Source organism: Aythya ferina, assembly GCF_964211825.1.
Source record: "Aythya ferina genome assembly, chromosome: 14".
Classification (NCBI taxonomy): Eukaryota; Metazoa; Chordata; class Aves; order Anseriformes; family Anatidae; genus Aythya; species Aythya ferina.
Window position 1 is genome coordinate 2829310 of NC_140312.1, and position 27664 is coordinate 2856973.

At 51.9% G+C, this 27664-nt stretch overlaps 1 protein-coding gene across 13 annotated transcripts in view; it reads left to right on the forward strand.

The window, feature by feature from the left end:
• The window catches only part of TCF7 (transcription factor 7), a 69193-nt gene that overhangs the window by 22164 nt on the left and 19365 nt on the right, over nt 1-27664 (forward strand). For all 13 annotated transcript variants that reach the window (XR_014697902.1, XM_084535692.1, XM_084535700.1 and 10 more), the window contains 2 exons: nt 24412-24544; nt 26303-26393. Coding sequence is in view for 12 of the 13 variants with exons in the window: in XM_084535692.1 (XP_084391818.1) it covers nt 24412-24544; nt 26303-26393 (224 nt within the window). In the remaining variant the exon portion in view is untranslated. The remainder of the gene's footprint in view (nt 1-24411; nt 24545-26302; nt 26394-27664) is intronic.

A 27664-nucleotide genomic window follows, 5' to 3' on the forward strand; every position in this document is an offset into this window, starting at 1 on the left:
TCAGACCTGCAAGTGCTCACATAGGGAAATGATTTCACATGTGTGGACGGTCTTGTTGAAATCAGCCTGACAATTTGTGCATAAAATTACTTGTATGCATTTGTATTTGTAAGTGTTGGATTTATGCATACAAGATCAAGGACTTAGTTCGTAAATGTTTTTTGTTTTGATACATAAAAGCATTGTTGACTGGGTATTCAGAGGTCTCTGCTGCCTAAATCCTATTGAATTTCAATAGCAACCACTCATATGCCTCTCTTGAGCACACCTAAATATCCATAAAATTAAGAAAAATTATGAGAAACTGAAGGATATTCCAGCAAGTCAGTTCCCTGTGGGATGCAACATTGAACAAGGTCTGTTGCCAGCAGTCGAGATTCAAAACATGTATTTCGTACAGAACGAACTGTACCCTTTTTTCTCAGCCTCACAATTGATTAAACAGAGATTAGGATTATGTGGGGTGCGTATCTTCAGTTATTTTACCTCATTACTATACCATTACTTTAACTGACTTTACCTCAAAGCTGGCCAAACTTCCTTTTCTTTGCTAAATTTGCTCATGAATTCTACTCTTGCTCACATGGCCAGCACCTCTGCTGCGGATAGATGTTGAAAAAGCCTGAACCAAGAGCTATATCTGTATATCACGACATGTCAGAGGTGTTCCTGGGTGATAATCCTGTGCCCCCCATCGCAGCGCGGCACCAAGCCTCCCTATTGACTGGCACACGGGAGAGGATTTCATCAGCAGGCAGATGTGCAACAGCTAAATCCGCTTCCTGGAGACATTTTAGGATCTCTGTGGTATCCAAGGGGATAATTTTTCATGGATGTTTTGAATTTGAAAATCCAAGTGCGTGATTCATGTGGTGTGGGAGCTGGCAGTGCTCAAGTTGTGCTCTCCAGCTTCACCAGGAGCTGCAATCCACCTGGGCTCTTCAGGGTGGGCCAGTTGTGCCACCACCTGAATGAAACCCTGCCTTGGAAGGTCGGAGGCACCTTTGCCCAGTTTGACTCTGTCCAGATTTCAGATAGTTGGCTTTTTTTGTGTTTGACCGGTTGCTGATTTCTTTTTGTCAGTGTTCTGCTTCAACAACACAGAACTAGCGCTGGTTAAGAAGCCCACAGATCTGTAATTTCTTGTTTATGAAGGAAAACCAGACATTTGGTGACATCTCCTATCCTGCTGTTGGAGCTAACCGGTACGCGATGCTCTGAAGGACTACACAAAGACTCCAGAAGGCGTCGTTCAGAAATTCTCTTTCATCTTCATCTAATTCTGCTTGAATTTCTTCATTTAATTGTTCAAATCATTGGCTGTGTTTGGGTTTTTACATTTTTGGTTTGCTGTATGTATAATGCTATCCGGCTCTCTTTAGAGATGACCAGATTAGGTAAAAGAAAATGAATTATGCTTATTTCTGTGCTTTAGGTCTTTGTTTAAGTGTAGTGTCCTATGCAAAACAAGGAGCATGATTCTTTAATGTTTTCTTTAGATCCTAACTCTAACCCAGCCTCCCCAGCTCCACCTGAGTTATATAGTTTTCTTCGCTGTACCTTGTTGAAGGTAGAGGTTATTGCAAAGCATATGGAAAGCTCTAGATTAATGTCTTTTATTTTAGTAGTAGTTGTGGTGCTGAGACTCTGTTGGTGGAGTTTTTGTGACCACTGGAAATTGATTTCAAGGGCCAGCGCACAGCTCCTCGATGAAGACAACTTTCCTTCACAGCTGGTCCTGTCTGGATTCAGGACCACGACTGGGAGGCAGAATATTTTACCTCAAATGCCAAGAGTTTTAAAGTCCTCGAGCAAGCTGGCATTTAAAAGGAAGAGTTGCTAACTTCGACATACATAATTGACATATAATTTGAAATAATAGCTTTAGAGGAGTGACTGCATAGAATTTGACCTATATATTCCTTAGAATTGGTGAGCATATGGAGGAAGGAGGGAGCATGACCCAGCATGACATTCAGATCTTAGAAGAAGGTTGCATGAGTAACCTTAAAAAAGGCAGCCATTTAATTTCAGTCTTGGAATTGCATCATGAAATCACAAGCCAAGAACCATGGAACCCAGCAGGGGCATTGTTAGAGCCATTTCCTCGTGCTCATCTGCCTGAATTAAAAAAAAAAAAGTTAACTGCTTTCTTTTGGAGAGCAGCAGTAAATGCATCTCCTTGTAACCACCTCGCTGTACTAAGAGCACCTCTTCTGCAGCTGAAGAGGGTTTCAGCTACACCTTCAACTCACGGTATTGCCAGGTGGAGGTGATCCTGCTTACTCAAAATACCTCTGCAGAAAGTTATCCCAATCCCACAAACCACTCCATATTATCCCACTGATATTCCGCCGGCAGAGCAGCCTCTAAGGCTTTAGAAACCCAAATGGAGGCAGGTGTCTTTTTTGTCCTCCAGCATTCCCAGAAAATCTGGTGATGTGGGATTTCCCCAGTCCTTAGAGGAATCCCCTGGGGGGAAGATACAGCAAGGGTGGCAGTGGGGTACTTATTAGGGCCTGTGCTCTGCTTCCACCTCTTGCTGGGGCAGAGGGCTGTCACCCATGTCCCTGTGCTGCCTGGGGCTGAGCCCTGGCTCCCCGGGAGCATCCCAGGGCTGCTCCGTCCTCTCCAGCTCCTCCGCTTTGCCATTCCTGGCACGGTGACAGCAGATAGATCACACGTGAAGGGAGGAGGTGCAGCAGCACGGGGGTGCTTACGAAACAGGGGATTAAGCCAGTGACACCAGTATCCCCAGTACCAAGCTCCCAGGGGAGCGCGCGAGGTCAGTGCCTAAGGACAGCAGCGCCCTTGGGCACCGCACTGGGGTCCCGCTGTTCCCTTGACATTTGCTCCGTTTCCTTGCACAGCACAGGCATTGTTGGTCAGCTTTATGGAAAGGACTGCTTTGTATCAACTGTTTTAATCGCTGTCTCTCCTGTCTGTGGAGTATCAGGGCTTCCACGAGCAGCAGGAGTGGCTGTGGGATCGTAGCTCCAGTCGTACGACGCAGTGTGCTGTTTGGGGTGATTCACCTGGCACGCTGCTCTGCCCCTCGGTGTGTTTGGTTAAGGCATGACATGTTCCATGAGCCGCAGATCTGGAGTGAAATGTTGCTGCTGTGGTGTGTTTTTTAAATCTGTCCTTAAATGATGAGCAGCGCATGCTGAGAGCAGCTGGACGCTGGTCTTTGCTCTCCTGTCCCCTGATGCAGCAGGTTCCCGGACCTCTGGCTTTTCCCTGGTGAGGAGGATGGGTACAACCAGCTGGAAGCAAGCCCCACTGCCTCACAGGGAGATCACAAAGGGTTTTCCTCAAACACTGGGGCCACCAACAGTCCTGGAGATCCACGCAACTGCTGGGTCACCCGAAATATGTCCCAAGAGCGGAGCACTTTCCTTTTCCGTCTGCCTAATAGTCTCAGCAGCAATTTTAAATAGATATTTATGTGAAATCTCTTTTTATGTTCCATTTCCAAGCCTGCGCTCATGGGTTTACGCGTGAGTAATGCATGAGTCGGCAGGGTATGATGCTCATTACTCACAGGGGCCGCGCAGGGAGGTGCTCAGAGCGGTGCTGAGGGCCGGTTGTGCCATGGGTCCGTCCCATCCCCGAGTGCTGGGTGCTGCTGCCTGCAGCTGCCGATGCTGTCAGAGCTGGGAGAAGGAATTTGGGTTATTTGGGCCCATTTTTTACTCCGTTTCTGTCATGGTAAACCGAATCTCTACTGCGTCACCCAGGACAAATTGGTGATAAGGTCTCGTTTCTCCATCTTCTGTCTTCCACTGCTATTTGTGGAAGGGAGGCAGTAAGTGACGTTGGGTAGACACAGACTCTCTTTTACATGGGGATTACATTACCTACAAAGAATGTAGGCAAGCCAGATTCAGTGGTGCAACTTGCTGAAGAAAAGACTAGCAGCCAGCGCTAATAGGAGTATCTGGTCATTCACTAATGGATTAATCTTCTTTTCCTTCAGTCAAACGTTTCTGTTTAAAGCACCTGCTAACAAGGGAGCAACATAATGAAGTGTCTGGTTGGTAAGAAGCATTTTTAGAGCCCTGCTTTTGCTTCCTATTCTTTAGTCGGTGTATAGAGCAAAGAAAAGGCTCCCATGGCACAGAGACACAGGAATAGGGGTGGGGAATTAGGATCAGGGCCCCGGTGCCTGAAATACCCAGCCTGCAAGGTCTCACGCCGCAGGCTGGGTGGAAAACAAGAGTGATAATTGAAGCAGAGAGACTGACGTTAGGAGCAGAGCAGAACAAATTAATGTGTGATCCTGGAGGGCGATCGCTCCCATTTCTGCGCCTGAGAACGCCTGGGTCCGTGCCGTATCGCAGAGATGCGCAGGCGAAGAATCAGCTGCTGCTGCTCAGAATACAGTCTAGACCAACCCTAGACAGACCAGAAAGACAACATGGCATGGAAATCAAAACACAGGCTCCTATTTGGCTAATGGTGCACAGGATACAGTGGGGCCAGCGTGAGGTTTTTTGCTTGTGGTCGAGAATTTAACTTTCTTTTTTCTGAACGCGCTCTAACGTAAGACAGTTTGGGGGTGAGGGTTTCAAATGAAACAGGATTCTGTGTATGCAGAAGTTGCTTGTTTGCAAATACAGTGATGTGAATTTAAACCCCTTGTGGTTTACCATGGAAAATACAGACTTGGTGTTTTTCACCTGAACGGCGCTACACACACACTGAAGGCAGAGGGGACTGTGTAGCCCAGGCAGTGGAGAACGTGAAACTAAAATTAACTTCCTCGGCGTGCTCACAGACAGATGCAGATAAACGCACACACAAATACTCCAGCAGGGTGATTTCCTCGTACCATTTTTGCTTGCAGAGCGGCTGTGTTGGTGGGGAGAAGCCTGTGGCCTGCTCCGTGCAGCACCAAGGGATTGAGGTTTTTCATGGCAAGGGCTGGCAGCAGTGATGTGGGGGGATCACTGCTCCTGGGGAAAGTGCCCTGGCCATTCTCTGTGCAGAGCTAAGCAGAGAGCTAACACCCACAAATCTTTGTAGACAAGTTCAAGTCTTTATACATCTTGAGCTTATTTTCCCAGAAATCAGACATAAATATCTTGCTTTTGCTCATGGAAGACCTGTGCACTTTTGTTGGCAGTGTATTCCCAGCTGGGCAGTGGCAGGGAGAGGGCAGGCTGTGCCCCTCTGGAGGAGCTACAGGAGCTGGGAAGCTGATGATAAATCATTTGAAATGGAAAGTTTCCACCTTGGTGTTGGAAAATAAGATATCTCCCGGTATAGACTCTATGCAAAGGAAGCTTGGATGCATTTATTGTTATGCGTTAATGGGATGGGTGAGAGAGTTACCTCAAAACTGCTTTTACTTTTGATTCCTCCTTCAGTGTTGAAGGTTTACAGTCTGTAGCAGAACGTGTGTGGGTTTCACAGGTCAATCAGCCTGCCCTGGAGGAAATGGATTTCATCTGCAGTTTCTCATTCTCGTTTTCTCTGTGCTCTTCAGTGGTGCAGAGCGCCACAATGAGCCACGTGCGGAGCCTCTGCTGGAGGAACCAGCACACGATCATTTTCACATGGCAACAATTTTGTGAGGATTTTGCCTGGATCTACAATTTAGCAAAGATGTAAAGTCTGGTTTTGAGTTAGGATAAGGCATGTGTTAGCTTTGAGGTTTAGGCTGGTAGGGACCTACAAGTTAAATGAGCACAGCTACAGCCAAAGGTGGCCCTGGGGACCGGGACAGAGCGCTGTCCTGCACTGGGGTTAGGGCTGCTACGAGACCCTGGGTAGGAGGGAAGCATTTTAGGAGTAAGATTTGGATGGGAAAGAGTAGCTGGTCTCAGCTGTTCCTCAATTCCTGTGATACACTGACTCATTGGCTCTTTCCCTCTCAGCTTTACGTGCTACCTCGAACCTTGGTCATCAGTGCCTTGCTGGCCATGGGTATAAGCGTGGTCCAGGGGCACCCAGCAGTTCACAGATTGTTTCAGTGCCCTGCTGTGTAGCATAGCCTCGTTGACACCTCCTGGCTCAAGCACTGCTCCTACACTCAGTGTCAGCCCAGCCAACATCTCCCCATTCCCAGACAAAATGCTCACTTTTATAATCCATATATATATCCATATCCACCATATAATCTGCTAGACTCAAACTCTAGCCCCGACCTCAGCCTCAGCCCTTTCACTGCTCCTGTGACTCCTGATGACCCCAGATTTCAAAAGAGTCACAGATTCACTCAACACGCGCTTTCAATTTTGGTGCTGTCTCCCCCATCTGGGACAGCACCCTTTATTACGCTAGCCCATCAGCTTCTTCTGATAAACCTGTGATCCTGGACCTTCCCAAACTCCTGCCGCCATCACCAGTCCCAGAAAAACATGGGCTTGGAGAGCTCCATATCATCTGCCCTTCCTTTGCTCATCAGCCTCCACCAAACCTTCTCATGACCCGATTTCATCTCTTCTTCCCAGCTTGGATTGCAACCCTAACGCCTACTCTAGTCTCAGCACTATCACCTTCCCCTTGTCAGATACTAACCGTAGCCAAATCTCTCACCACCTGAAAACAAGATCTGGAGTCCCAGGGGTCCTGGGTGTGGGGCAAGCCATGGCCAGGGCTGGCGTGAGGGTGACAGGCATCCTGCACTGCCCCTGCAGAGCGCATGGTGCCAGCTGTGCGTAGGGATAAGGGTTCCCTGGGGTGGCTTACTGCTAAAGTTAGGGCTGGAGCTAAGTTCTGAGACAGCAAAAGTAGGAGAAAAAGAGTAAGGACTGGGCTTGGCAGTGCCATGAAGCTGTGTTTTGACATACGGAAAGACGCCAGTTGGGTGTGGGGTTAATATCGTTCTCCAAATTAAATTTAGGGATTAATTCAAGCTGGGGTTTCACAGGAGCCACGAGGTAGGAAAAAAAGGCAGTGCTGATGGTGCCTCCAGTCGCTGGGGAAGCTTTCCCAAGCGAGTGGATCCTGTCCCACATTTCCTTGCCTGCTCTCACGTGGATCAAGCAAAAATTGGAACTGTAGCTGCACGGTCTGACAAAAGTCTTCCTTGGAAAAAACACGTTTCAAGGAAGCGTATCTGATGTCGTCACTGTGAGATGACTGGGCTAGAACAGTCTCCTTAATTAACCTCCTGTAAATGAGGTGCTTTAATGGGCTGCAGCTCAGCAGTGGAGCAGAGATCTATTTCAGAGGAAATACTGAATTCCAGAGGAGGTAAAAGCGTTTTGAGGGGGAAGGTACTGTATCCAATAATAGCTGCAAAGCTCGCAAATAACACTTTGATCTCTTCTGTATCGTGACTCCACGTTGCTTCTGAAAGGTGGCTGAATCTTCAGCCCCATAAAAAAAAAAAAAAAAAAAAGAAAAAAAAAAGAAAAGAAAAGAAAAAAAAAAAAAAACAAAACAGCTGTTTTCCTTCCCCTGCTGACAAGGTGGCCGGGCAGGTGGCAGGTTCTGGTGGTACGAGGAGCTGAGGAGATGGCCTCTCCTTCTTTGCAGCTTGGTGACAAACGCTCAAGAAATCTGAGTATGACAGCTCCTCCTGTTTTACATATAAAAAGAAGGTTTGGGATTTATGTAATCAACAGTTTGAAAACTATCAGAGGAACGAGAGGAGCTCCAGGCTGTTTGTGTGTTTGCTCGCAGCTGAATACAAAGCCTCTCGAGGCCAAAGTCCACCCAGACCCAAACGCCCCCGTGTCGCAGGCCACCCTGATCAAAGTTTCATGAGGAAAGGCTGTTCTGTTCCCAAAATTGCCTTCCAGTGACAGTCACCCAGCGACAGGGGGAGGGCGGCCATCTGTGCAGGTCTGGCTGGCAGGGCGTACAGCTGTGAGCACATCCTCGCGGGTTTGAGGCTCCCCTGTGAAAGGATGAACGTCACGTAATGCATTCAGATCCGTCCCCATTGTGCCCGTGGCCACTCGAACAACAAAGCGGGCACCAAGAAGTTAGCCCAGTCACAGGTTTTTCCATTGATTCCCATTCAGACTCCCAGAGGTGCTTTTTCTTTCTCTGTGTTTTATGAAGTGCTGTGTACACCTACTTTCAGCTATAAATAAAAAATAATCATGTGCATTTAACACTTATTAAAATTCTTTTTAAATTTATATGCAAACGAGGAGCAGCCACAGGCTCCTGGCAGGTTGCCTATAAAGCCCTTTGTTCTGTAAAGATTGTACACCACTGATGAGGCAGATAAATTTGTCTTCAGTGCCATAGTCTTGTCTTTGCTCTGAATCTTTTTTATAACTACTGGAAGGTGTAGGTTGAGAAATGCTGGTTTGATTAGCTGGGCTTGTGGTTGGTCCCTTTTCATGCCAAAATCATTTAAGTGTTCCAGACATGGCATACACCCATGGAATCTACAAATATATCTCTCCCCAGTGCGTCATAATTCCTAGGGTAGTAAGTGATGAATCATCAGGATCTAATGTGAAGATAAGCTAATTAGCATTAATCAGAGCTCCTGCCTGAGGTGGGAAAATGCTAGGTGAGCAGTCTGTTGGCTGCCATTTGCCTTATTTAATTATTTTTATTTCTTTCGATTTTACAAATCGGTCTCTTCAAAGCTCCCAAGCTTCCAGACGGTTTTCTTTAGTGCCATGCAAAATTTAACAACCTGCAGTGTCCCTGAGCCTCCATCCTGCCCCGATCTCACCCATCGTCTCGCTTCTCAGCGTGCCCTGAAAGTCCACAGACCGCGGCTGGGTCCCATTACGGCGTGAGATGGCTCCGTATTTAAAACTTTCTCCCTGCAGGAAGCCTGCCTGCAGCCCCCTCCTATTCAAATCGCAAAGTGACTATCTCCAGAATTTAAATTGCTCCTAACATCTTGCAGTATCACGGAGAGTGCTCCCGTCACATGCAGTAAGCGGTGACGAGAGCATTTCCCTGTCAAAACCTAGCGTAGAGCAGTTGCGGTATCAGGCTGCGCTCCCTTCTTTCTACTCTAGGGACTAACTCTTCATATGAACTTACAAAACTACTACGGTGTTTTTCTTCTAGTAATGTACCTTCTAGCAAAAACCTCAAGCAGCAAGGAGCACAGTAAATCCTTCATTAGCTGTCCCGCCTGGGTGCCAGCTGCCATACCTTGGTCGGGGCAGCCGTGTTGCAATCGGCGTTCGAGCCTGTGGTGCAGAAGCACAAGGAATTCAACCTCAGCAAAAAGGCGACATCAAACACCACCCTCCGTGACTGCTGGCCTAGTTGAAGAATTGTTTATGACAAATTCCTTTACATCCTGGCATCTGCAGCATGCCTCCAGATTTTGAAATGAATTGGCTTTGCTTGTGCAGCTCCTCCTCTGCGTTCCCTGCACACTTTGGTTTTGGTAGCAGGAATTCTGGTGCAAAGGGAGTTTGGAGCTCAGGCTTGGCCATTAGCATAGAGATAATTAGCTTCCAGCGAGACCCAAGCCCTACAAGGAAGTCTTGTAAAGATGTTCAGGCACCTGGGAACCACCCGCAGGCTCCGCGGCGCTTCGGGAGGTGATGCCCAGCGTAGCGGCAGCAACATTGCTGCAGGTTCCCTCATGAAGGGATGCACATCAGTGGTGCCCCACGGCAAGAAAAAGGAGAAGTGTTTTCTGGTCTGTGGGCTCTGGAGCCCAGCGAATTTGGGTCAGAAGGTTGGTGTGTCTGTGTGGCCCTTTGCTGTTGCCCTGTGTCTAACACATGCCTCTGCCACCCAGAGGCAGAGCGGAGGTTATCATTCCCTGAAACTGCTGGACGTCTGCCGCTGGAAATGGATTTCTTTGCCCTGCATTTTGCCGTGATCCCATAACTTATAATTACACAGACTCTTCCATTGTGGTGAAATCCGCCCCTTCCTTTTTTAACTGCGGCACATGGGCTTTTGCAGGAACCACCAAGAAGTCTCAGAGCAGCGTTGGGCTCTGTGGACTGCTTGGGTGGGTCAGTGACTTTTACCTCCTGAGCTTGCTCAGATGGAGCATAATTACTCCTTTTCACATAAATACTGCTCCATAGCTCTGCGCTGAGCTGAAAACAAACCAAAAAAAAAAAAGACCCACAACCCCAAAGCACAGGAGCACGTAGCTGCTTCTCTTATGACAGGGAATAAAATTACCTGGGCCAGCTGAGAAGGTTTGTAACCACCAGCAGATGTCATTGCACCAGCACAGCCTAGGACACGCTGGGTGAGAGCGGAGGCTCTGCAGGTATTCAGATAATACCCGGTGGAAAATTAAAATAAAAAAATAAACCATGTAGCCTCTGATTGCCAGGTAGCTCACTCCTAGATCACTGGTAGCTAGTTTACAGTAGATAGAGTAGATATGAGGGATTAAATTCCATGCTACAATTTGTTTTCTGCTGAATAATTATGATTTATTAGTCTCAAGCACAAATTATAGTAATTTAAAATATTAATACTTTTTTTTTTTTAATAAATAGGGAGCACACAGGTGGATTGTTTAATGGGGCTAGCTGGGCGCTGACACCCTGAGGGCCAGGCTGAGCAGGCTGTGGCTGTTGGGGGGCGGCCTGGACCCCAGCACCTCACGATGCTCAGCGGTCACCGGCCACTCTTATCCCTGTCACAGGGCCTGTGGAGGCTCCCTCTGCCTGGCTGTCCCCTCCTGGCCGTTCCTGCATGGCATCAGGCCGTGCTCCTGCTGAATTTGGTGGCACAATTCGCTGCTATAAACATAAAACAAGGAGAAACGGCTACTGGCTTTCCTTCTCCCTGTTCCTCTGTAAGTTTGCCACTCATTTTCTCCCTCTGGGGTCAGCAGACAGGCAGACAGGCAGGGAAATGCCACTGAGAGGAATGTAAGAACTCAGTCAGTAAATGCTAATTATTAGCATACTGTAGTAAATACGCATAAAATATTATAAAATACTATAAAATATATGGGAATATTTTACACACTTTGTTGTATACCTTTTGTATAAATGCATGACATTTATAGCAAATGTCTATGCGTAAATTTTCTATATGTTTTGTATAAAATACGTGTTTACTTCGTACAGAATATCCTGTTTCGAGCAGTGTTTACAGCTCGCACCATCAGGATCACAACCAGCAGCGAGTCTGCTCCATCGCGCTCAGATGCAGGCGATAACAGGTCTCCGCCCTAGAAAGCGCCTTACAGTTAACGCAACTGCTGTTAAATCCTCGGGCTGAATATAGCCCTGCACAAATACGAAACAGTTGCGCCGGGGCCGTGAGCAGATGTACGCGGAGATAAGCGAGGCCGGCTGCGCGCAGCCTGTTGCAGGCCACGCCGGCGAAGCGGCGTTTATCTGGGGGGAAGCTCCAGGTGACGGGCGCTGCAGGAACCCAGAGAGCCGGGGCAGTGCCCCCGCTGTGGCAGCGCTCAGCCGGCTGCACGCAGGCACCCAACCGAGCCCCTTTCATGTGGCCGGCCGGGGCGCGGGGCTGCGGCCTGTGCTGCTCCCCTCCTGGGCCTGCACGTGTGACACCGAGCCCCGCGCCCCAGCTGCTTAGGGCAGTGCATGGGGTGAGGCGGCTTCCCGAAATGAGTAAATGAGGGCCTGAGCGAGGTGCCGAAACGCGGTTGCGCTCGGCAGAGGAGTGTGTCCCGCTCCTGTTCAACTGCCGCTTCTCGGGGGTGTGCTCCCCCATCTCGGTGTGCCTGACAAATTGAAAGCACTGCGTGTTTATGGATGTTTGCAGACAGAAAGCGCTGCAGATAAAGTACCTGCAGTCCCCCAGGCCACTGAGGTAGGGCATTTTACATTTCTAGGAGCCTCCAGAAATCGGAATGAACGCCTGCCAGCACTGGAGATAAGCGCGTGGCTTTGAAACCGGCCCTGAGCAAGATAGATCAGTGGAAAAACTTGCATTGACTTTGGCAAGGATTGAATTAGGGAAGCGTCCCAAATGCTAAAAAACCTTCTTGTCTTTCTAACAAAGCCCTAAATTCCGGTGCTCGCAGCTCGCTGGCTGCTTCTCCTTCCGTCAGGCTCCTGCGAGCAGCGCTCACTGTGCCAGGCACAGCGGGGGGCTGCAGGGGGATTCACCCCTAAGCCCTTCGGCTGTGCCCCCAGGTTCGTTTCTGCAGGCTGCCAAGGGCTCTGAAGTGGCAGAGAGACCCGGCCGACAAATGAGAGGGACAGGATTATGTTAAGCACGTGTTTTAAAAGTGAATTGCTTTCTCTGCGCAGCGCCAGAGTTAAAACCAAAAGAAGTGTGAAAATGTGTAATTCTCTGTAGTCTATATGGGGCTCTCTTTCTGCATCCTAAGTGGCTTAGATGATGATACACGGGTTTATTTTTGGAGTTGCAAACTTTACAAGGGGAAATGTAAACCCTGAACCCATTGAAACAGTGATTTAATTGGAGATTTTAGCACTTGTTATAAAGAGCACTTTTATTAAAAAAAAAAAAAAAAAAAGCTAGCTAGATCATGTGGTGTTAGCCTGAAGAGAGGACTTTTTTGCCTGTGGAGTATTGTGCTAACAGCAAGAGAAGTTTTTCATTTCCAGATTGTCAGAAGGCAGATGTGGGACACACAGACATCCAGCTTGGCCCTAAGTAGTACCTACGCTGAAAAATTGCACTGTAGGCATGTGGAGGTTGTGTGCACGTAGGTGTGGCAGATATATTTTTTAGTGTAATTGGTGTTCTGTGTAACCTCAGTTTCATCATTCAGCACATACTGCTGTCAGTTATTGTAATAAGTCAGAGGACGTTGCAAGTAGGTTAAAAATAAAGCCCGCGTTACAAAATGACCTACAGTTAAACAGCTGATCCCTGGTGGTGGGTTAAATCAGTTAATTGTCTGGTTAGGAAAGCATCTAGCCAGAAGCTTGCTGCGCTGATGGTGCCCTGGGTACCCGCTGGTGTCTCGTAGCGAAGGCCAGCACAAAACAGGACCCCCATTGTTCTGCCTCTGTGAAAGCCCTGAGGTTTTTGCTCATGTGAAAACTGGTTGAAGTCCCCACGCGGTCCCGAGGTGCCACCCAGGAAGAGCTAAGAAAGCACCTTTTGTGACAGACCCCCCGAAAGGAGCTGCCCGGAGGAGAGCAGCTGCCTGCAGGCCACCAGGGCCCTCCTTGTGGTCAGCCAGTGTGGTTGTGTGAAGGGGCTCGGATGGTAACAGGTCACTGCTGCGGTCCGACTGCAGCACGCAGACAGAAAAAGAAAGGCTTAGGAAAAACAGGGCTCGAATCTGGGTCTTCTGCCTGCTGGGCTGGCACATCCATCACCCAGGACGTGCTTCAAGACTGTCCCTGAGATTTTCCAACAACGTACGGGTGAGAGCCGCAGTGTCCATGACTTGGTTTTTCTGACAAAAATGCATAACGTTGTTTGAAATTCCTGACCCTGACACGAGTGGTGAATCCCATCGTAAGGGCCGGATCATTAAAACTGCACCGAGTTCTGTGACTTCGTGCCTTGCGGGTTTGCACCCAGGGCTTTTCGTAGTCAGATGAGCCCCAAACTCAAAGCAAAACCAAGTTGAAAGAGCCGTGTTTCATCAATTATTTTTCTCATCAAAACCATATGAAATCGTGACTTTCTCATTTTTTCAGCGTGAAGCCTTTGATCAATCCTGCCCTGTGAACTTCTGATCAGCCTGGCTTAAAATGAAATCCAAGACTGGGCACATTTTGTGTGGTCTCTGGTTTCGAAGTGAAAATTTTTGGTGTCTGTACCAACCATGCTATTCCCGGGCTGTTATTTGCAGTCACTGTCATAACACCATAGCCAAAAACTTACTGGAGCTGTTGGTATAAATACACTGAGAAGCTGTTTTAGCTGTAGCAGCATTCGTTTATCTTTTGTTACTTAGCATAACACAAAGAGAAGTTGCAGTTAGCTGTGTTTCATTGCTAGTCCAAGTGATAATCCCCCACTGGTCATCACCTTGCACAGTATTTAGCTATAACATCATAAATAGGAAACAAGATCTTAACCAGAATCTGAAGCTCAGAAACCAGCTCTCCAAAAACTGGTTTCCACTCTGGAAAACCCAAAGATGAAAATAATCACGTGAGCATCCACTCATGTAGTAAAATCTGATGCAATGAGGTCTGTGAATCTCAATACCTGAAAAACAGGACCTGGCGACACTTGACAGGAGCCGAGTTGAAATGTGCGTGACTTAATTCCACCGCGGCAGTAAGCTGTGCCAGCGCTGGTGCACGGACATGACATCGAGGCATGGAGCGGGCCTGGCACGGAGCTGAGGTGTCCTCGCGTGTTCCCAGCCCTGAAAGCGAGCCCAGGAAGCATTTCCAAACGGACTGTTCAGGCAATTCTGAACGAAACGTGGGAAAAGGTCTAAAAAGATCCCAGTGTGGTGCCAGGCATGGCTGTGGCACCTCGTGCCTCATGTATCTCCTGGTTTCCCAGCTCCCAGTGAGGAATGAAGCAGCAGCACTGTGTGATTCCCCTACACGCACCAAGTCTTGTGTAAGGTGCCAGGATCAGGCCATTTACTCCCAAACCTGCTGCCCTTGGCCAGGAGGCACAAGAGCCTTGGTGGCAGCCCCCATCTCCACAGGAGGTGAGTCGAGAGCACACAGACTGCTCCTTGGCCCCCATTTCGTTGGAGGTAACAGTTAAGGAACTTCTAGAAGTCAAGTGGCAGGACGAGATTAATTAGGATTCATTTCTAATCCTAATTACACTGATATTTGCTTCCCACGATAGGAGGCGTTCATTATCATATGGATAAGTTTGTTTCTTTCCTCTGTCTGTGTCCCTCCCCCCAACAAAAAAAAGGTTAAATAATATCTAATACATTTTTGCAGTCATTAAAAAAAAAAAAAATCGACTCTTTTTAATCTGGTAAAAACATCAGATGGGCTGAGGAGAGAACCACTCAATTCCCTATTAATTTCCCCTTGCTGTCTAATTATATGCAAATCCACCAAGCCCGGGTTTTAATTCAGCCGTTTGCATTAAGAGATCAGAGAGAGATTCAAAATGGGAAAGCGGAGTTTGACGTGGCGTTGGGGGCTCTCAAGAATTCAACGGGAAGATAAATTCTACATTTTAATTAAAATGTTTATTTCGCCCTGCACAATAACGCTCGCTGGCTTTCAGAGGAAAAAAGGGCATTAAGCGTTAAAGGAACTAATTCCTCCTATCGAGAAAATGAGGATTTCTCCCGGGCAGGCACACAGCATCATCCCGGATTAGCGGCTGTAGCATTCTTTGTCAACATGTCACCCTCGAGAGCGAGCAACAAGGAGAGCTGCTATCGCCTTACAGCTGCGGGGTGTCAGTAGAAGCTGCCTGGGACTCCAGGGGGGATTATCTTCCCCCGCGTCCTCCAGGAGGAGTTTGGCACAGAGACTGGGAAATAAACGTTAGTGCAGGTCGCTGCGGTGGTGGCTGAGGACCTGGCACGGGGCAGCCCCCCTGCGCAGGGTCCCCGGCCCTACCCAAAAGGTTTTTGGGGAGCCCTCGCCCCTCGGTCTGCCCTCAGTCATCAGGGTAGGAATGCTTTGGGCATCTGTATAAGCACTGAAGGATTCCACCAGAGCAGTTAAATGCCCAGCAAAGAGCGATGATAACTTCCCCAAATTATCATCCCTGCGTGTACCACCTTGTCTGTCAATTAGCCAGTTGCACAGCTGCGTCTGACACCAAGAGATCTTCTCGAGGGGTGTCTGACACCGGGAGAGCACGGCCTTGGCAGCCGTGTGTGGCAGGACAGAGCTCTGCACAGACCAGCAGGATTAGGGTATCGTTATTATTGCCACTGGTATTATTACTGTTATTACCATTGTTTCTTCGCGGTGCAGTCGCCGAGCTGGGGATTTGCTTTCAGACAGGCTGAGACACTTGATTTGTTGTCTTTCTGCAGCTGGTGACGTTCTCACACAGTGAGATCCCCACACCGCCAGGCTTTGAGAATGGCAGGGGATTGAAATAAAATACAGTTTAGTATGGTTTAGTTTGGTTTAGTATGGTTTAGTATAACATAACATAACATGTCGTAATTCATCAGGGAGTATAGTGCCTGCCAGGAGGGTCTGGCAGCCATCCCATCCCATCCCATCCCATCCCATCCCATCCCATCCCATCCCATCCCATCCCATCCCATCCCATCCCATCCCATCCCACCCCATCCCGAGGCAGGGCTGGGTGACAGTGGGGACAGCAGCAGGACTGTGTCCCCGCGGTGGCCACGCGCCCCCGCCCGCGCGGAGGGGCAGGTTTCACCCCTCTGATGTTCGGGGAATCGAAACGCCTTAAGTCACATCAGCGTTTTTTGGTGTTTTGGTTCTTTTTGCTAATTCCCCTACGCTCTTTCAAGTCAATGGGCTGTTTGTGTTTTTGTTTTTGTTTTAAATGGAAAGAATCGCCCCAGCCAAGCAGCTGCGAGCCCTCTCGGGAGAACACTTGCCGCCTGAAAAACGCCTTGCTGACACCTCGAGGTTTCCTGTGCGCTTTGCTTGCCGGCAGAGACACCGAGCAGTGGCACAGGGCTTTCCATCCGCTGCTGCAGCGTGGCCTCAGTGCGGAGGGATGCCACAACCAGGCGTCCGGTCCGGAGCCACCTCTGGCCTTGCTGCAGGGCACGGACCCGTTTGGGTTTTGCAGATTTTCCCAGAACTGGCTGCTGAAACCCCACTGCCCCGCCAGGCACGCGAAGGTGAAGGCGGCCGGTGCCTTCGGGCAGGTAGCGCAGGGCTTCCCCTCACGCGCCGGCTCTGCTCGTAGTGCTGTTTGCTTTCCTCCCTCGCCCTCCTGGACATTTTCCTGATTAATTCTGGGTATTAGACCAACCGCTCGACTGCGAGAAGCCGAACAGCCTAAAGGAGGTCAGATAGTATCAGCCTCTGCGGGTCAAGTCGGTGCCTTCGCGTCTGCAGCCGTGACAGGGGTTACTGGCAGCGCCAGCCCCGGCAGCTCCGCAGAGAAATTCGCAGAACTGTGGCACAAAGAAGCAAAAAACACCCAGGGCCGTGCTCCACCTCTGGAGACCGGGGGGACAGGGGTCGTTCTCCACAGCCAGGACCACAAGAGACGCCGAAACCAGGGACGGGCACTACAGGAGAGGGGAAATAACCAGGCCAGCACAGCCCCTGGGTGGTGTTGCCCCAGCATTTGGGGGAAAAAAACCCTGGGATGTATGCCCCTGGTGTTTGTTTCCACAAGGCCAAGTGCTGTCGGTTCCTGGCTGGTCTGGCTCTGTGCTGCTGGCACTGGCGAGGCTGCTTTTGGCATCACGACAGAGGTGATTCGGGAGCAAGGCGAGCACCGAGCACAGGAGCGAGGCAGCCCCTCTTCTAAACGGGGCAGCAGATACCAGGCGGTGATGCCAAACCCAAAATAATGTTCATTTTTCAGGGGTTCTGTTCTCCAGTGCTCAGCGTAATTGCCTCCGCACTCGCCCCCTGTCACCCTAAGAGCAGCCTCTGGGAGGGACTTTTAATCTTTATTTTTCCATGCCTTTTCTTTCTTTCTTCTTTTTTTTTTTTTTTTTCATGAAGAACCACCTACATCTTTCTCTTAGAAGATAAATACTTGAGAAGCGAAACAGCTCTTCCTGTGCCCGTAAACGGTGAAAAGCTCAGCTATTTCCCCTGCAGGGCTTAACTTAAAAATAATTACCATCACTGCTTAAAAACAGCGAGCAGCAGCGGAGGGGCAGCCGGGCTGCTGAGCGCTGTGCGGCTCCTGTCGAGGAGCAGGAGGCTCTCGTGCCAAGAGAAGGGTCGGGACGGGCTGCATCGGGTCACATCCCGGCCTGGGATGTGGCCAGCAAGTCACTGAGGGCTTTTAACAAGTATTTTGGTTCTTTCCTTGTATCTGTCCCTGCTGTGTCTGGGCCAGCTCTGTGTGCTGAGCGGCCCCGAGCAGTGGGTCTCACCCCCAGTTCTCCTGGCAGGAATCCTGCTCTGCCCTTCGACCCCACTGAGCTTGCAAAAAGGAGCAGGTGCCTCGCCAGCGCTGGATTTCAAAGCAGAATTGGATTTTAAAGCTGAGAGGGAGCGGAGGGAAAGAGAAGAGCTGAGAGGATAACCCTGCGACCACAAAACGTGACGCAGAGGGCTCACACCCTGCACAGGGGCAGTAGCTGCCGGCAGGTGCGGGCGGTCCTAAACGCCTCAGCCCCTTCTTGAAGCCTGCATGTGGATTAAATGCTGTGAATGCTTTCCCCATCGCCTGAGCATGGCCCTTGAGCACCTCTGGGTGAGATGGGGATGGGACAATGGGACAAGGGGGAGACCCTACAGAGCCTTCGAGGGGTCCGGGGGCAGCCCCCTTGGGTGCCCAGCTCCCAGCGGGGCGATGCTGCCTCTGCTGACGCCCGGCGCTGCTGCGGGGTGAGGGCAGCGCCCGAGCGTGGGTGGCTTTAACTTTCCCTGCTTCCTTTCTGCCGCGGCAGCGGGCTGGGGAGATGTGACTGCAGCAAAAGTGAGAAAGGAGAAAAGAAAAAAAAAAAAATAAGTGCTGTGATGAGAAATGAGTAGATGCTGCCGGGCGCCCGCGGGCTGCGGGGGTCCCCAGCCCTGACGCCTGCAGAAAATGGTCTGTGCTGGGTGTTTGGGGGGAGATTTCATCCCAACATCTCCTGCTGCAACACCACGGGGGCTGAAGGGGTCTGGTGGCACAGTCCGGTTTAGTTTTATTCCCAGGGGAGCCCCGAGCAGGGAGATGTTATCAGAACTCAGAGGTGCCCTGGAGCTCTGCAGGGCTGGGCTGGAGCCACAAATGGGCTCCGGGTCCTTTTTTCTGAGAGCCCCGAAGCACAGCGCTGCCCTCCAAGCCCTCCAGCAGCTGATCCCATCCTGCAGGATGCACCCAGCCCCTGATAATTTCCTAATTTGAACTAAATTTTGGGTACAGAGCAAAAGGCAGAGCCCCCGGTACCCAGCAGCTTGTGCAGCAGCAGTGCCTGCTGGCTGCAGCCTGACCTTATACCTTCGTTTCTGTGGCACGGTGACTAATTCTGCAGAAAAAAGGAATTAATTCCTCATTGAATCAGCAGCAGCAAACTCCGTAGGTTTTGTTTTTCATAGCTGACGCGTAGACTCATCTCTCTCTCTGAGAAGTGACGTTGAAGCAAACACGCTGGGGGTGACTTCTGGCCGGGCTGCAGCCTCTGGCACATCCCAGGCGCTGCTCGCCCGACCTCGGCGCTCACCCCATTGCCAAAATCGTCTCTGCTGGGGGCGGTTTCTTCGTGCCAATGCTCACAGCAGCACAGCCGGGCACTGGGGCTTCGAGGATGCCCAGACCCCGGCTGAGCCGTGAGCCCCAGCAGCCGTCCCTTGGCCCGGCCTCTCGCCCCCCGCCGCCGGGCTGGCCCACGGCTTTCTCATTTCGCTATTTTTGGGGCCAGCGATGTGGGAAAATTTGAAAGTGACGTGACTAATCTCGCCTCACCGCGGCTCGGCTCCCCGCGAGCGCTGCAAACCACAGCGCTCTCCCCGGCGCCGCGCCACGGGGTCGGCTCCTGCGCACCCCGGGGTGCTGCCAACCACCCCGCCGGGTGACCGGGGTGCCCAGGAGTGCTTACGGGGCTGCCCCCAGCCCCCCTGCAGACCCCGATGGCTCAGTGCAGGGCTTCCCAGCAGGCTGGTCGCCGCTTGGGTTGCTTTTGGGATGCCTGCAGGAAATTCAGCATCCTGAATTCCCCAGCATCAGAGGCTGGGGGCTGATTGTGGCAGGAATGGCCCTGGCAGATTGTCCCCGTGCCCTGGCCTAAAGGGACCCCGGTGTGCTTGGGGTCCCCTATATGTATGGGGTCCCCTGTGTGTATGGGGTCTGCAGTGCCTACAGTTTGCCATGTTTCAGGTCCCCTATGTGTGTAGGGTCCCCCATGCCTGCAAATTCCCTGCAGGGTCCCTCAGGGGCATGGGATTCGCTGTGTGCATGGGGTCCCCTATGAGCACAGCGTCCCCCGTGCCTGCAGGGTCCCGAATGTGGGTGACATCCCACATGTAAGTAGGGTTCCTTCTGCCTTCGTGGTCCCCTATTGCATGGGGTCCCCTGCAGCAAGGAGGTGAGGCTGCCAGCTCAGAAATCCCACCTGCGGGGCTGACCCGCAGTAAAGCTCCTGGGGCTCAGGGCTGTCTGCTACCAAGGGCGAGCAAATTCTTACGTTCATTTTATTTCCAAAAAATCTGTAAAATGAAAGTTTCTGTTCCTGCAAAGCAGCCTTATTTATGTGGCTTTGCCTTCAAAACAAACTATGAAAAAGCCAGCTTTTCACTAATTCCGTTTTTGTTCAAAGCTGGGGGGGGGGAAAGTAAGACTTCTTCAAACAGTCATCTGCAAAACCGAGCAGCAGCTTTTCCTAGGAAGGGTGCTTTGTGCCGCTGTGCAGCGGGGCTGATCAAGATCAGCCTCATAAGATGAGCTCCTGTGTCTGGGTTGCTTAGTTTGAATTGTGGTTTGCTCTTCTTTAATACACTAACTCCAAGCGTTATCTGCTGCTTGTGCTCTTTCTTTTTTAATAACCGGGTTGATGGGAAGAGAGCAGAGGGGACACCCCAGTGGGATTGCAGGAAACTGGACGCCGTGCGGCTCGGGTGGGCAGCCCTGGCCGCCCCACACAAGGACCGGCTGGCTGCTCGGTGCACAGATCGAGAAAGTCCGTAAAACCCTTTTCACTAAATTATGGTAGAAATGGCAGCAGAATCCGGCTGCTTTGTTTTAGTTATGACTTGTCCTCTACCAGAAAATTAACAAAAAAGTTCCCATCGCAGCAGCCCCGGCGCAGCACTGGCTGGATGTGGGGATGCCCAGGCAGCTCGACGTGACCACCGCTGCTTTCGGCTGTAGCAAGGAGGAGTTCTCACAAGTTAACAAAAAAAACACTCCTTTCTTCTTTAATTATTTTCTTCTCCTAAGATGATTCAAGCAGAAAAAAACATCTTTATATTTTTTTTCTAATATTTTCAGCGTTAAAAGTGATACTCTTTATATTGTAGAAAATCCATGAAAATTTTCAGTTTTGACAATTTCACTCCGATTTTGTCTGTTGACCATCTGTGCTATGTTTTGCTGAGATTAACTTTAAACTTTAAAAGAAAAAAAAAAGTCTCATTCAAGCCAGCAAAGTAACACAGCTCATTTAGCACATCACGAATAAACATAACCAGCCTTTAAAAATTAGTCAAAGCACCTGCTGGCAGTGAGGTGCTTTCCACAAAACTTCTGATTACAACATACCACTATTTTCTGAACGAAAAAAAAATAAAAATAATAAAAATTTAAAAAAAAAATGTTAAAAAGACTTAATTGTTGGATAACCCCACAACTGGTGGTGGTCTCTGTGTACGGGGCTGCTGCAGCCCGCGCTGGGTGCACGCAGCGGGGATGGGAGCAAACGGGGAGGATGCTGCAGCACAGCTCTGAGGGCGAGCCTCCTTGGAAAGACCTGCTGGGTTTGTGTGTGCTCAGCAGAAGGAGTTTTACGGCTTGCCTCCAGCTTCTCTCGCAATCAGGCACCCGTGTGTGAGCAGTGAGGTCTCCTAATTCTGCCCTGCCAACAATTAGTGTTTCTTAATAATGAGTGCGACTGGGTTTTCGCCTTGCTCATCAGTTCTTGAAGTCACTTTGCTGCTTCGGGGTGGGAGCTGCCTCCGTCACAGCCCTTTCTCTGCCTTCAGCCTGGCTGCTGAGCCCTGCGAGGGCGATGGGCTGTGGCTCGCCAGGCACACGGGGACCTGGCAGCACCCCAGGGACCCGGCAGCGCCACTTGCCAGGATTAATTGTTGCAATTTAGCAGGTTGGAGAGGGAAAATGGCCCTCTGGGGGTGCAACCCCCCTGCTCTGCTGCTCTGTCCCCCCTGGAAATGCCATTCTGGTGTTGCTGTAAACGCGCCTCTTCATTTCTGTAGCCAGGTCGCGGCTGCACAGCTCATTCCCCAACCTGCCCCCGAGGGGCTGCGCTGGGAGGGGTGAGACAAAACCGTCCCCAGAGCCTTTTTGTCACCCCCCCCGGGGCTGCTTGAGGTCACCTGGGCCGCGGGGCCGTGACACCAGGCACTGGTTATTTCGGGCAGGCCGGTGGCGAGCGGCTCCATCACCCCCGGTCTGAGCTGTACTGAAACACGGAGGAGACACAGCGAGATGCTTCAGCAAACCACAGCCGGGGCGAGCCACGGTGCTGCAGGGCCCAGGGCCCTGCTGGGAGGGCACAGGACACGGTGCCCTCACGTCGTGTTGCTCCCCTGGCAGAAATGCTTTGCGATCAGGTGGATTTTGTAGCTTAAGACATCGCCAGCAGCTACCTTCGGGCTTCGAAAAGCCTCCCCAGGGTCCACGTGCTGCAGAAAGTAAATCTAGACTGCATTAAAAAGAGGAAATGATACCATTTCTCTGGCATATAGGTTTTTATAAATGAGATTTTATAAATGAGACTCATCCGGTGAAGGCCAGGAGCTAGGAGCCTGGCCACTGGTGGCCAGCAGCAGCAGCAGAGTTTAAAACTGGGGATCAGCACTGAAGGATTCTCTGCTTCTGCGGATCCTACAGCCCTATTTCCTCCTTCCCTGGGTTGGTTCAGGCTGGGAGGCAGGTCCCTGTAGCGAGCTCCCTAACTGAGGAGGTGGCAGTGGGCAAGCAGCCTCTTTCCTACCCAAGTTTCAGTCTCGTTTCTGTCCCGAGCATCTTCCCCTGCCAGCGTTTCTGTGACTTCAGAGAGGAACAGCAAAGAGTTTTTGAGCGAGGCGAGTGCAAAGGCAGAAGGGATGCGGGGAAGGCCAGCTCTTCGTGCTGCTGCCTCGTCTCGTTTCCCATCTGAACTGGTGGAAAGTCTGAGTAACCGTGCTGCAGCCCGCTGCGCAGCCCCGGTGCCGTGCCCTGCGCCCTGGCCTGTTGTGGATCGGTGTCAGGAGGGTGCAGCCTGCATCTCCCCACGGTCTGAGGGCTGTTTGCAGCCATCAGTGGGCCAGGCTTTGGGTGCAGGCTTGTATGGAAGGAAAACTCAGCCCACGATGGAGGCTGAGCCCTTGGGGGGCTGAGATTTTCAAAATTGCTTAGCACCGAGCTGGTCCTGGTCTGGTGCGATGGCAAAATGCCCCCACAGAACTGCACATCCCTCACTCGGGCTGTCTGCCACGTGAATCTGCTAAACTATTGCTAGTTCTAGAAACAATGCTGAAAAGCTACCCCTCATCTCTTTTTTGTTGGCAAGAAAAGTTGAAGCTTGGAGCTTCAGACACGTTTAGCAAAGCAGGAGCCAGCCCAGATTGTTTTTGGAGGTGCACGTCCCCCTGTGCCCTGCTGTGTGCAGGAAATCCACACCTGCTAAGCATCAGGAGCTAGGGTGTTCGCTCACTCTTAAATGCAAACCTGCATCCCTCTTTAATTTTATTTGCATAAGCAAACTCTGCGGGCGAGGCGGGTGGGAAGCAGCGTCCCCATCCACCGGGGTTGTTCTCCTCGCCGTTTCAGGGGTTCCTCCTTGGAGCCAGATGGCGTTTCATGCTCGCTCTGCCTGAGCAAAATCATTACCAAAGTGAAAGGCAGCAGTGAATCAAGTCCAGAGATCTTAAATGACTTGTCAGGAGGCATCTGGAGATGCCCTGATAGGACACGAGAGCTTTGGCGAGCAGCACCCGCGGCAGCTCTCTCACGTGCTCCGCTCTTTCCTCCCACTGCTGCCGTGCCTGGTCCTGGTTCTCCTTCGGGATTTATCCGGGGCAAATCCTGCAACACTCCACCACTGAGGCGAAGTCAGTTTGGGTTTAAAGGCAACCACGGGCGAAACCGGGCGTGTAGGGAGCGGCTTGGGACGCTCGAGGCAAGGAGGCTCGCAGCAGACAGCGGCGTGCGCACGCGGGCACGGCTGTGCGCAGGTGTGAGCGGCTGTGCGTGAGTGTGCACGGGTGTGTTTCCCTCACAGCTGCTCAGGCCTTTTGAACAGGCTCTGCTCTCTCTGCCCCAACACCCGGAGATACCCTGGGGTGTGTTAGAGGAGCTGCTGGGCCACCCATGGTCCCGTCCCGCGTAGCCGGGAGCAGCTGCAGAAGCCCGAGCGCGGTTTTCGGGGTGAATGTGCAGGATGTGGGGGGTCCGGCTGCAGACCAGGGCAACGCACGGGACTGTGCGTGTGTGTGCCAGCAAGCTGGGGGAGCAGAAAACAAGAACAATGCCTTAGGTGACATGCTTTCAGCATTTATCCTGGAATAAAAGATGCTCGAAGTGAATTCTTCAAGTATTCTGGATTTTGACAGCATCACGTTGATTCGGGTTGATTTGCACCTCCCGTGCAATCAGCACCAGCTGTTATCACTGCGTGATGGTGGATTTCTCTTGCAGGATGTGTTTATTTAAGCATAAAAGGGTGTTTTCTGCCTTCCCCTGGGAAGCCTGTTGTAATTGCCAGCCCCCTTGCAGCATCAGCACCCCAAAGGCCCTCGCTGCTGGCGGAGCTCGATGATCCCGTGCCCCCTCCTCGCAGCCCGGCCCCCGCCTGCCGCTGAGCCCTCTCCTCCTTCTCTCTTGCAGTCCAACAAAGTTCCCGTCGTGCAGCCGTCCCACGGAGTCCACCCGCTCACCCCGCTCATCCCTTACAGCAACGACCACTTCAGCCACGGCTCCCACTCGCCCCACTTGCCCGCCGACATCAACCAGAAGCAAGGTGAGGGCACCGCTGGGACCGGGCACGGGCGGAGGGAGGGGACGGTGCTGGACTCCGCAGGGATCACAGCCAGCACCTTTAGGAACACCCCCTGGCCCCAAATCAATGGGAAAATGAAACGCTGGGGCACTGCTGAGTGGTAGGAGGTTGTTTAGCTTCTTGGCCATGCTTGGTAATCTTGGTCAGTAGGAGTTTGACACGAGAAGCAGCAGCCCCGCTGGGGAAACGGCCCTAATTCGCTGTGCACGCTGCCGTGGGGCTTAGCCCAGAGCAGAGCCTGCACGGTGTGCACGAGTCAACCAGAAAATGGAAAGTCTTCTTTCCTTTGACTCATACCCAGACTGTTGTCAGGCTGTCATTTTGAGAAAATAAATGCTTGAAACAGGAAATATTTTGACTAAATAGGATCAGCGTCTGAAACCTAAATGGACATCGGCGTGTGTGTCCCCACAGCCACACGTGCGAGCTCGTCACACGTTGGGCTGCTGGGGTTCCTGCGTGAGCCCAGCACACACCAACTAACCCGTGTGTACGGCGTGTAGGGGTTAAACCCTGAGCTGTAAATACACGGGCAAGGTTTCACCCCAGACCAGTGTTCCTGGGGGCTGCAGAGATCCCACAGGTCCTGTTATGGAGAGATCCAGCCCAGCACCCCCAGCTGTGCATCCCCCAGCCCCATGCTGTCGGGGCAAGGGCTCCTCCCCCCTTTGGTCGGGCTGTTGCCCTTCTCAGCCCTGAGATAGCAACACCTGCTGCTCTGGCTGTGTCCCGACAGAACACAGCTGCAGGTAAATTCTCCTACCAAGTTACGTCCTCCTCTTGGTCCTGTTACACATCAGGGTAGTGAACTCCTAATAAGATGGAATCCATCGGAGTCAGTCCTAATTACAACCTTATCAGGAATCCATCTGGGGGAGTAATCCAGATCTTGAGCTTGCAGGCTGCTGGCAGCTCATCACCAATTCCATAAACGCATTTATGGCCCGAGGTAGCTGCTGGACAACCCCTGCACGCTTTCTGTAGCCTGAGGCTCCTCTGCAGACAACAGAGAGCTGGAGTTTTACCCTGGAAAGCCCTGCTGCTTAGCAGGGTGCGCAGCTCAGGCAGCTGTATCTGTTTCCTCCCTGGGGGATTTAAGTGCCTCGGGCCACGAGCAGCTCAGAACCCAAATTCACTGCCCGTGAGCCTCCTGCTGAACCCCTCCTGCCCTGAGCTGGCTGAAGGGACGAGGCACTGTTCCCCAAGACAGAGAACAGCCGGGGAAACTGCAAGAAATGAGAAGAGGAAGCCCTCCCTGCCCGTTTTTCTCCAGCTTCTCTTGGTCTGTTCCCAACCCCGGCAGAGCTGACAGGAGCAGGAGATGCTGGGCTGCCTCCCGTGCCCGTATCTCTGGAGACCATGCAGGGATTCCCTTTACGGAGGGAGAATTCCCACCTGGCACCATCCCCTCCTTCCCAGAGCCTGTGAAACGATCACTTTTCATCCCAAACCATTTGCAGACACCCACTGGAGCATCCCCGCTGGTCACTGCTGGGATCCCAGGGCTGAGCGATGGGCTGGGGGCTGTAGGAACAGCGCTGCCCCCGGGCTCCCAGGTGCTGCAGAGAGTCCCACAGCAAAGAAAACTGTGACTTCAGTGCCCTGCCTCCTGCAGACAGCAATTCCCCTGTCCACCAGTGGCTGTGGGCAGAGCAGATGGGGCTGGGAGGGGTCCGTGTCAGCGCCGGCTCCAGCTCACCTCCTTCTCCCTTCTCCCAGGAGTGCACCGGCCCTCCCAGACCTCAGACATCCCCGGCTTCTACCCGCTCCCCCCGGCTGGGGTCGGCCAGATCACGCCCTCGATGGGATGGTGAGTGTGGGATCCACGCGGGGGTCGGCTTCCCCGGCTGCGTGCAGCCCCCGCTGCGTGCGGTGTGCTGGGGAGGGGGCTTTCACCCCGTGCTGGGGTGGGCAGCGGGTCCGTGGGGGGGTCCAAAGGCATCATCCTGCCCAGGGCATCCCTGGAGCAGGGGACAACCTGCTGGATTTAAAACCACTGGATTGGGAAGGAGGGAGGGCTTCTTCCCACTTCTTCTAATCACAGCCAAGCCTCTCCTTTGGAGGAGGAGGGATTTTTTTCCCTCGCTGGGGTTTTCAGCACAAGCAGGGCTCTCCCGGAGTGTGGAGCACGGGATGCTGCGCCCGTGGTGCCTCTCGGGAGGTGAGGCAGGAAAATGTGCCCCCGGGCAGAGACCTGAGCCTGGCAGCCTCCCTGCTGCCGGTGACAGGAGGATTTGGCAGAGGCTGGCAGGGGGCTGCGGGGCGCAGGGCAGGCGGTGGCAGGGGGCAGGGGGCACTGCCCTCCTGCTGCTGGCTCAAAAAACCCCGACAAAACCCAGCAGAGCCGTCCAGGTACGAGGCCGTATCGCCAAACCGCCAAACGCGTTAAAACGCCGAGTAAAAAGTCAGCTTTCTGTTGTCGTTGTCCATGGATTTCGTGCTGCAGATCTTTAACCACCAGGAAACAGAGGCTGAGGCCTGCGATACAGAGCTGGGCTTCAAAGAGGTGGCATTTTGCTTTCTGTGCTCAATCTGCTACTCTCGGGCGATGATTTAACTCCTCATATGACGTGATTCATCCTCAGGAAAAACAAGTACTGCGGTGACCGTGCCGTAACATGAAAGAAGTAGCTGGGGGTGAGGCAGGAGCTCCCCAGCGCGAGGTCCACTCGTGGGGTGGGAAGCTGCTGAAGGCAGCCCCGCTGCGCGGCGGGGAAGAGCCAGCTTCTCCCCGAGGCTTTGTCGGGAGGCTGCTCGCGGAGGAAGCCGCACTGCTGGCAGCGTCTGCGGGGTTTGGCATCCCCGATAAACCTCGCCAGGCGTGCACGTCGCTGAGTAATAGGGCAGATATGGCACGGCCACAGGCGGCAGGCCGGCCTGAGGGAGCGGGGAGCACGCGTGGTGTCTGCAAGAGGCTTTTGTCCTATTTTTGCTTGTGCCGAATTCACAGAAAGAGCCTCAAACCACTCCTGAAGTGCCCAGCCCTGTGCCCAAAGCCAGGTGGGCTGGGGCACCGCAGTGGCACTGACCCCACAGGATGCAGGGGGTGAGGACGGGGACAGGATGGGGACAGGGATGGGG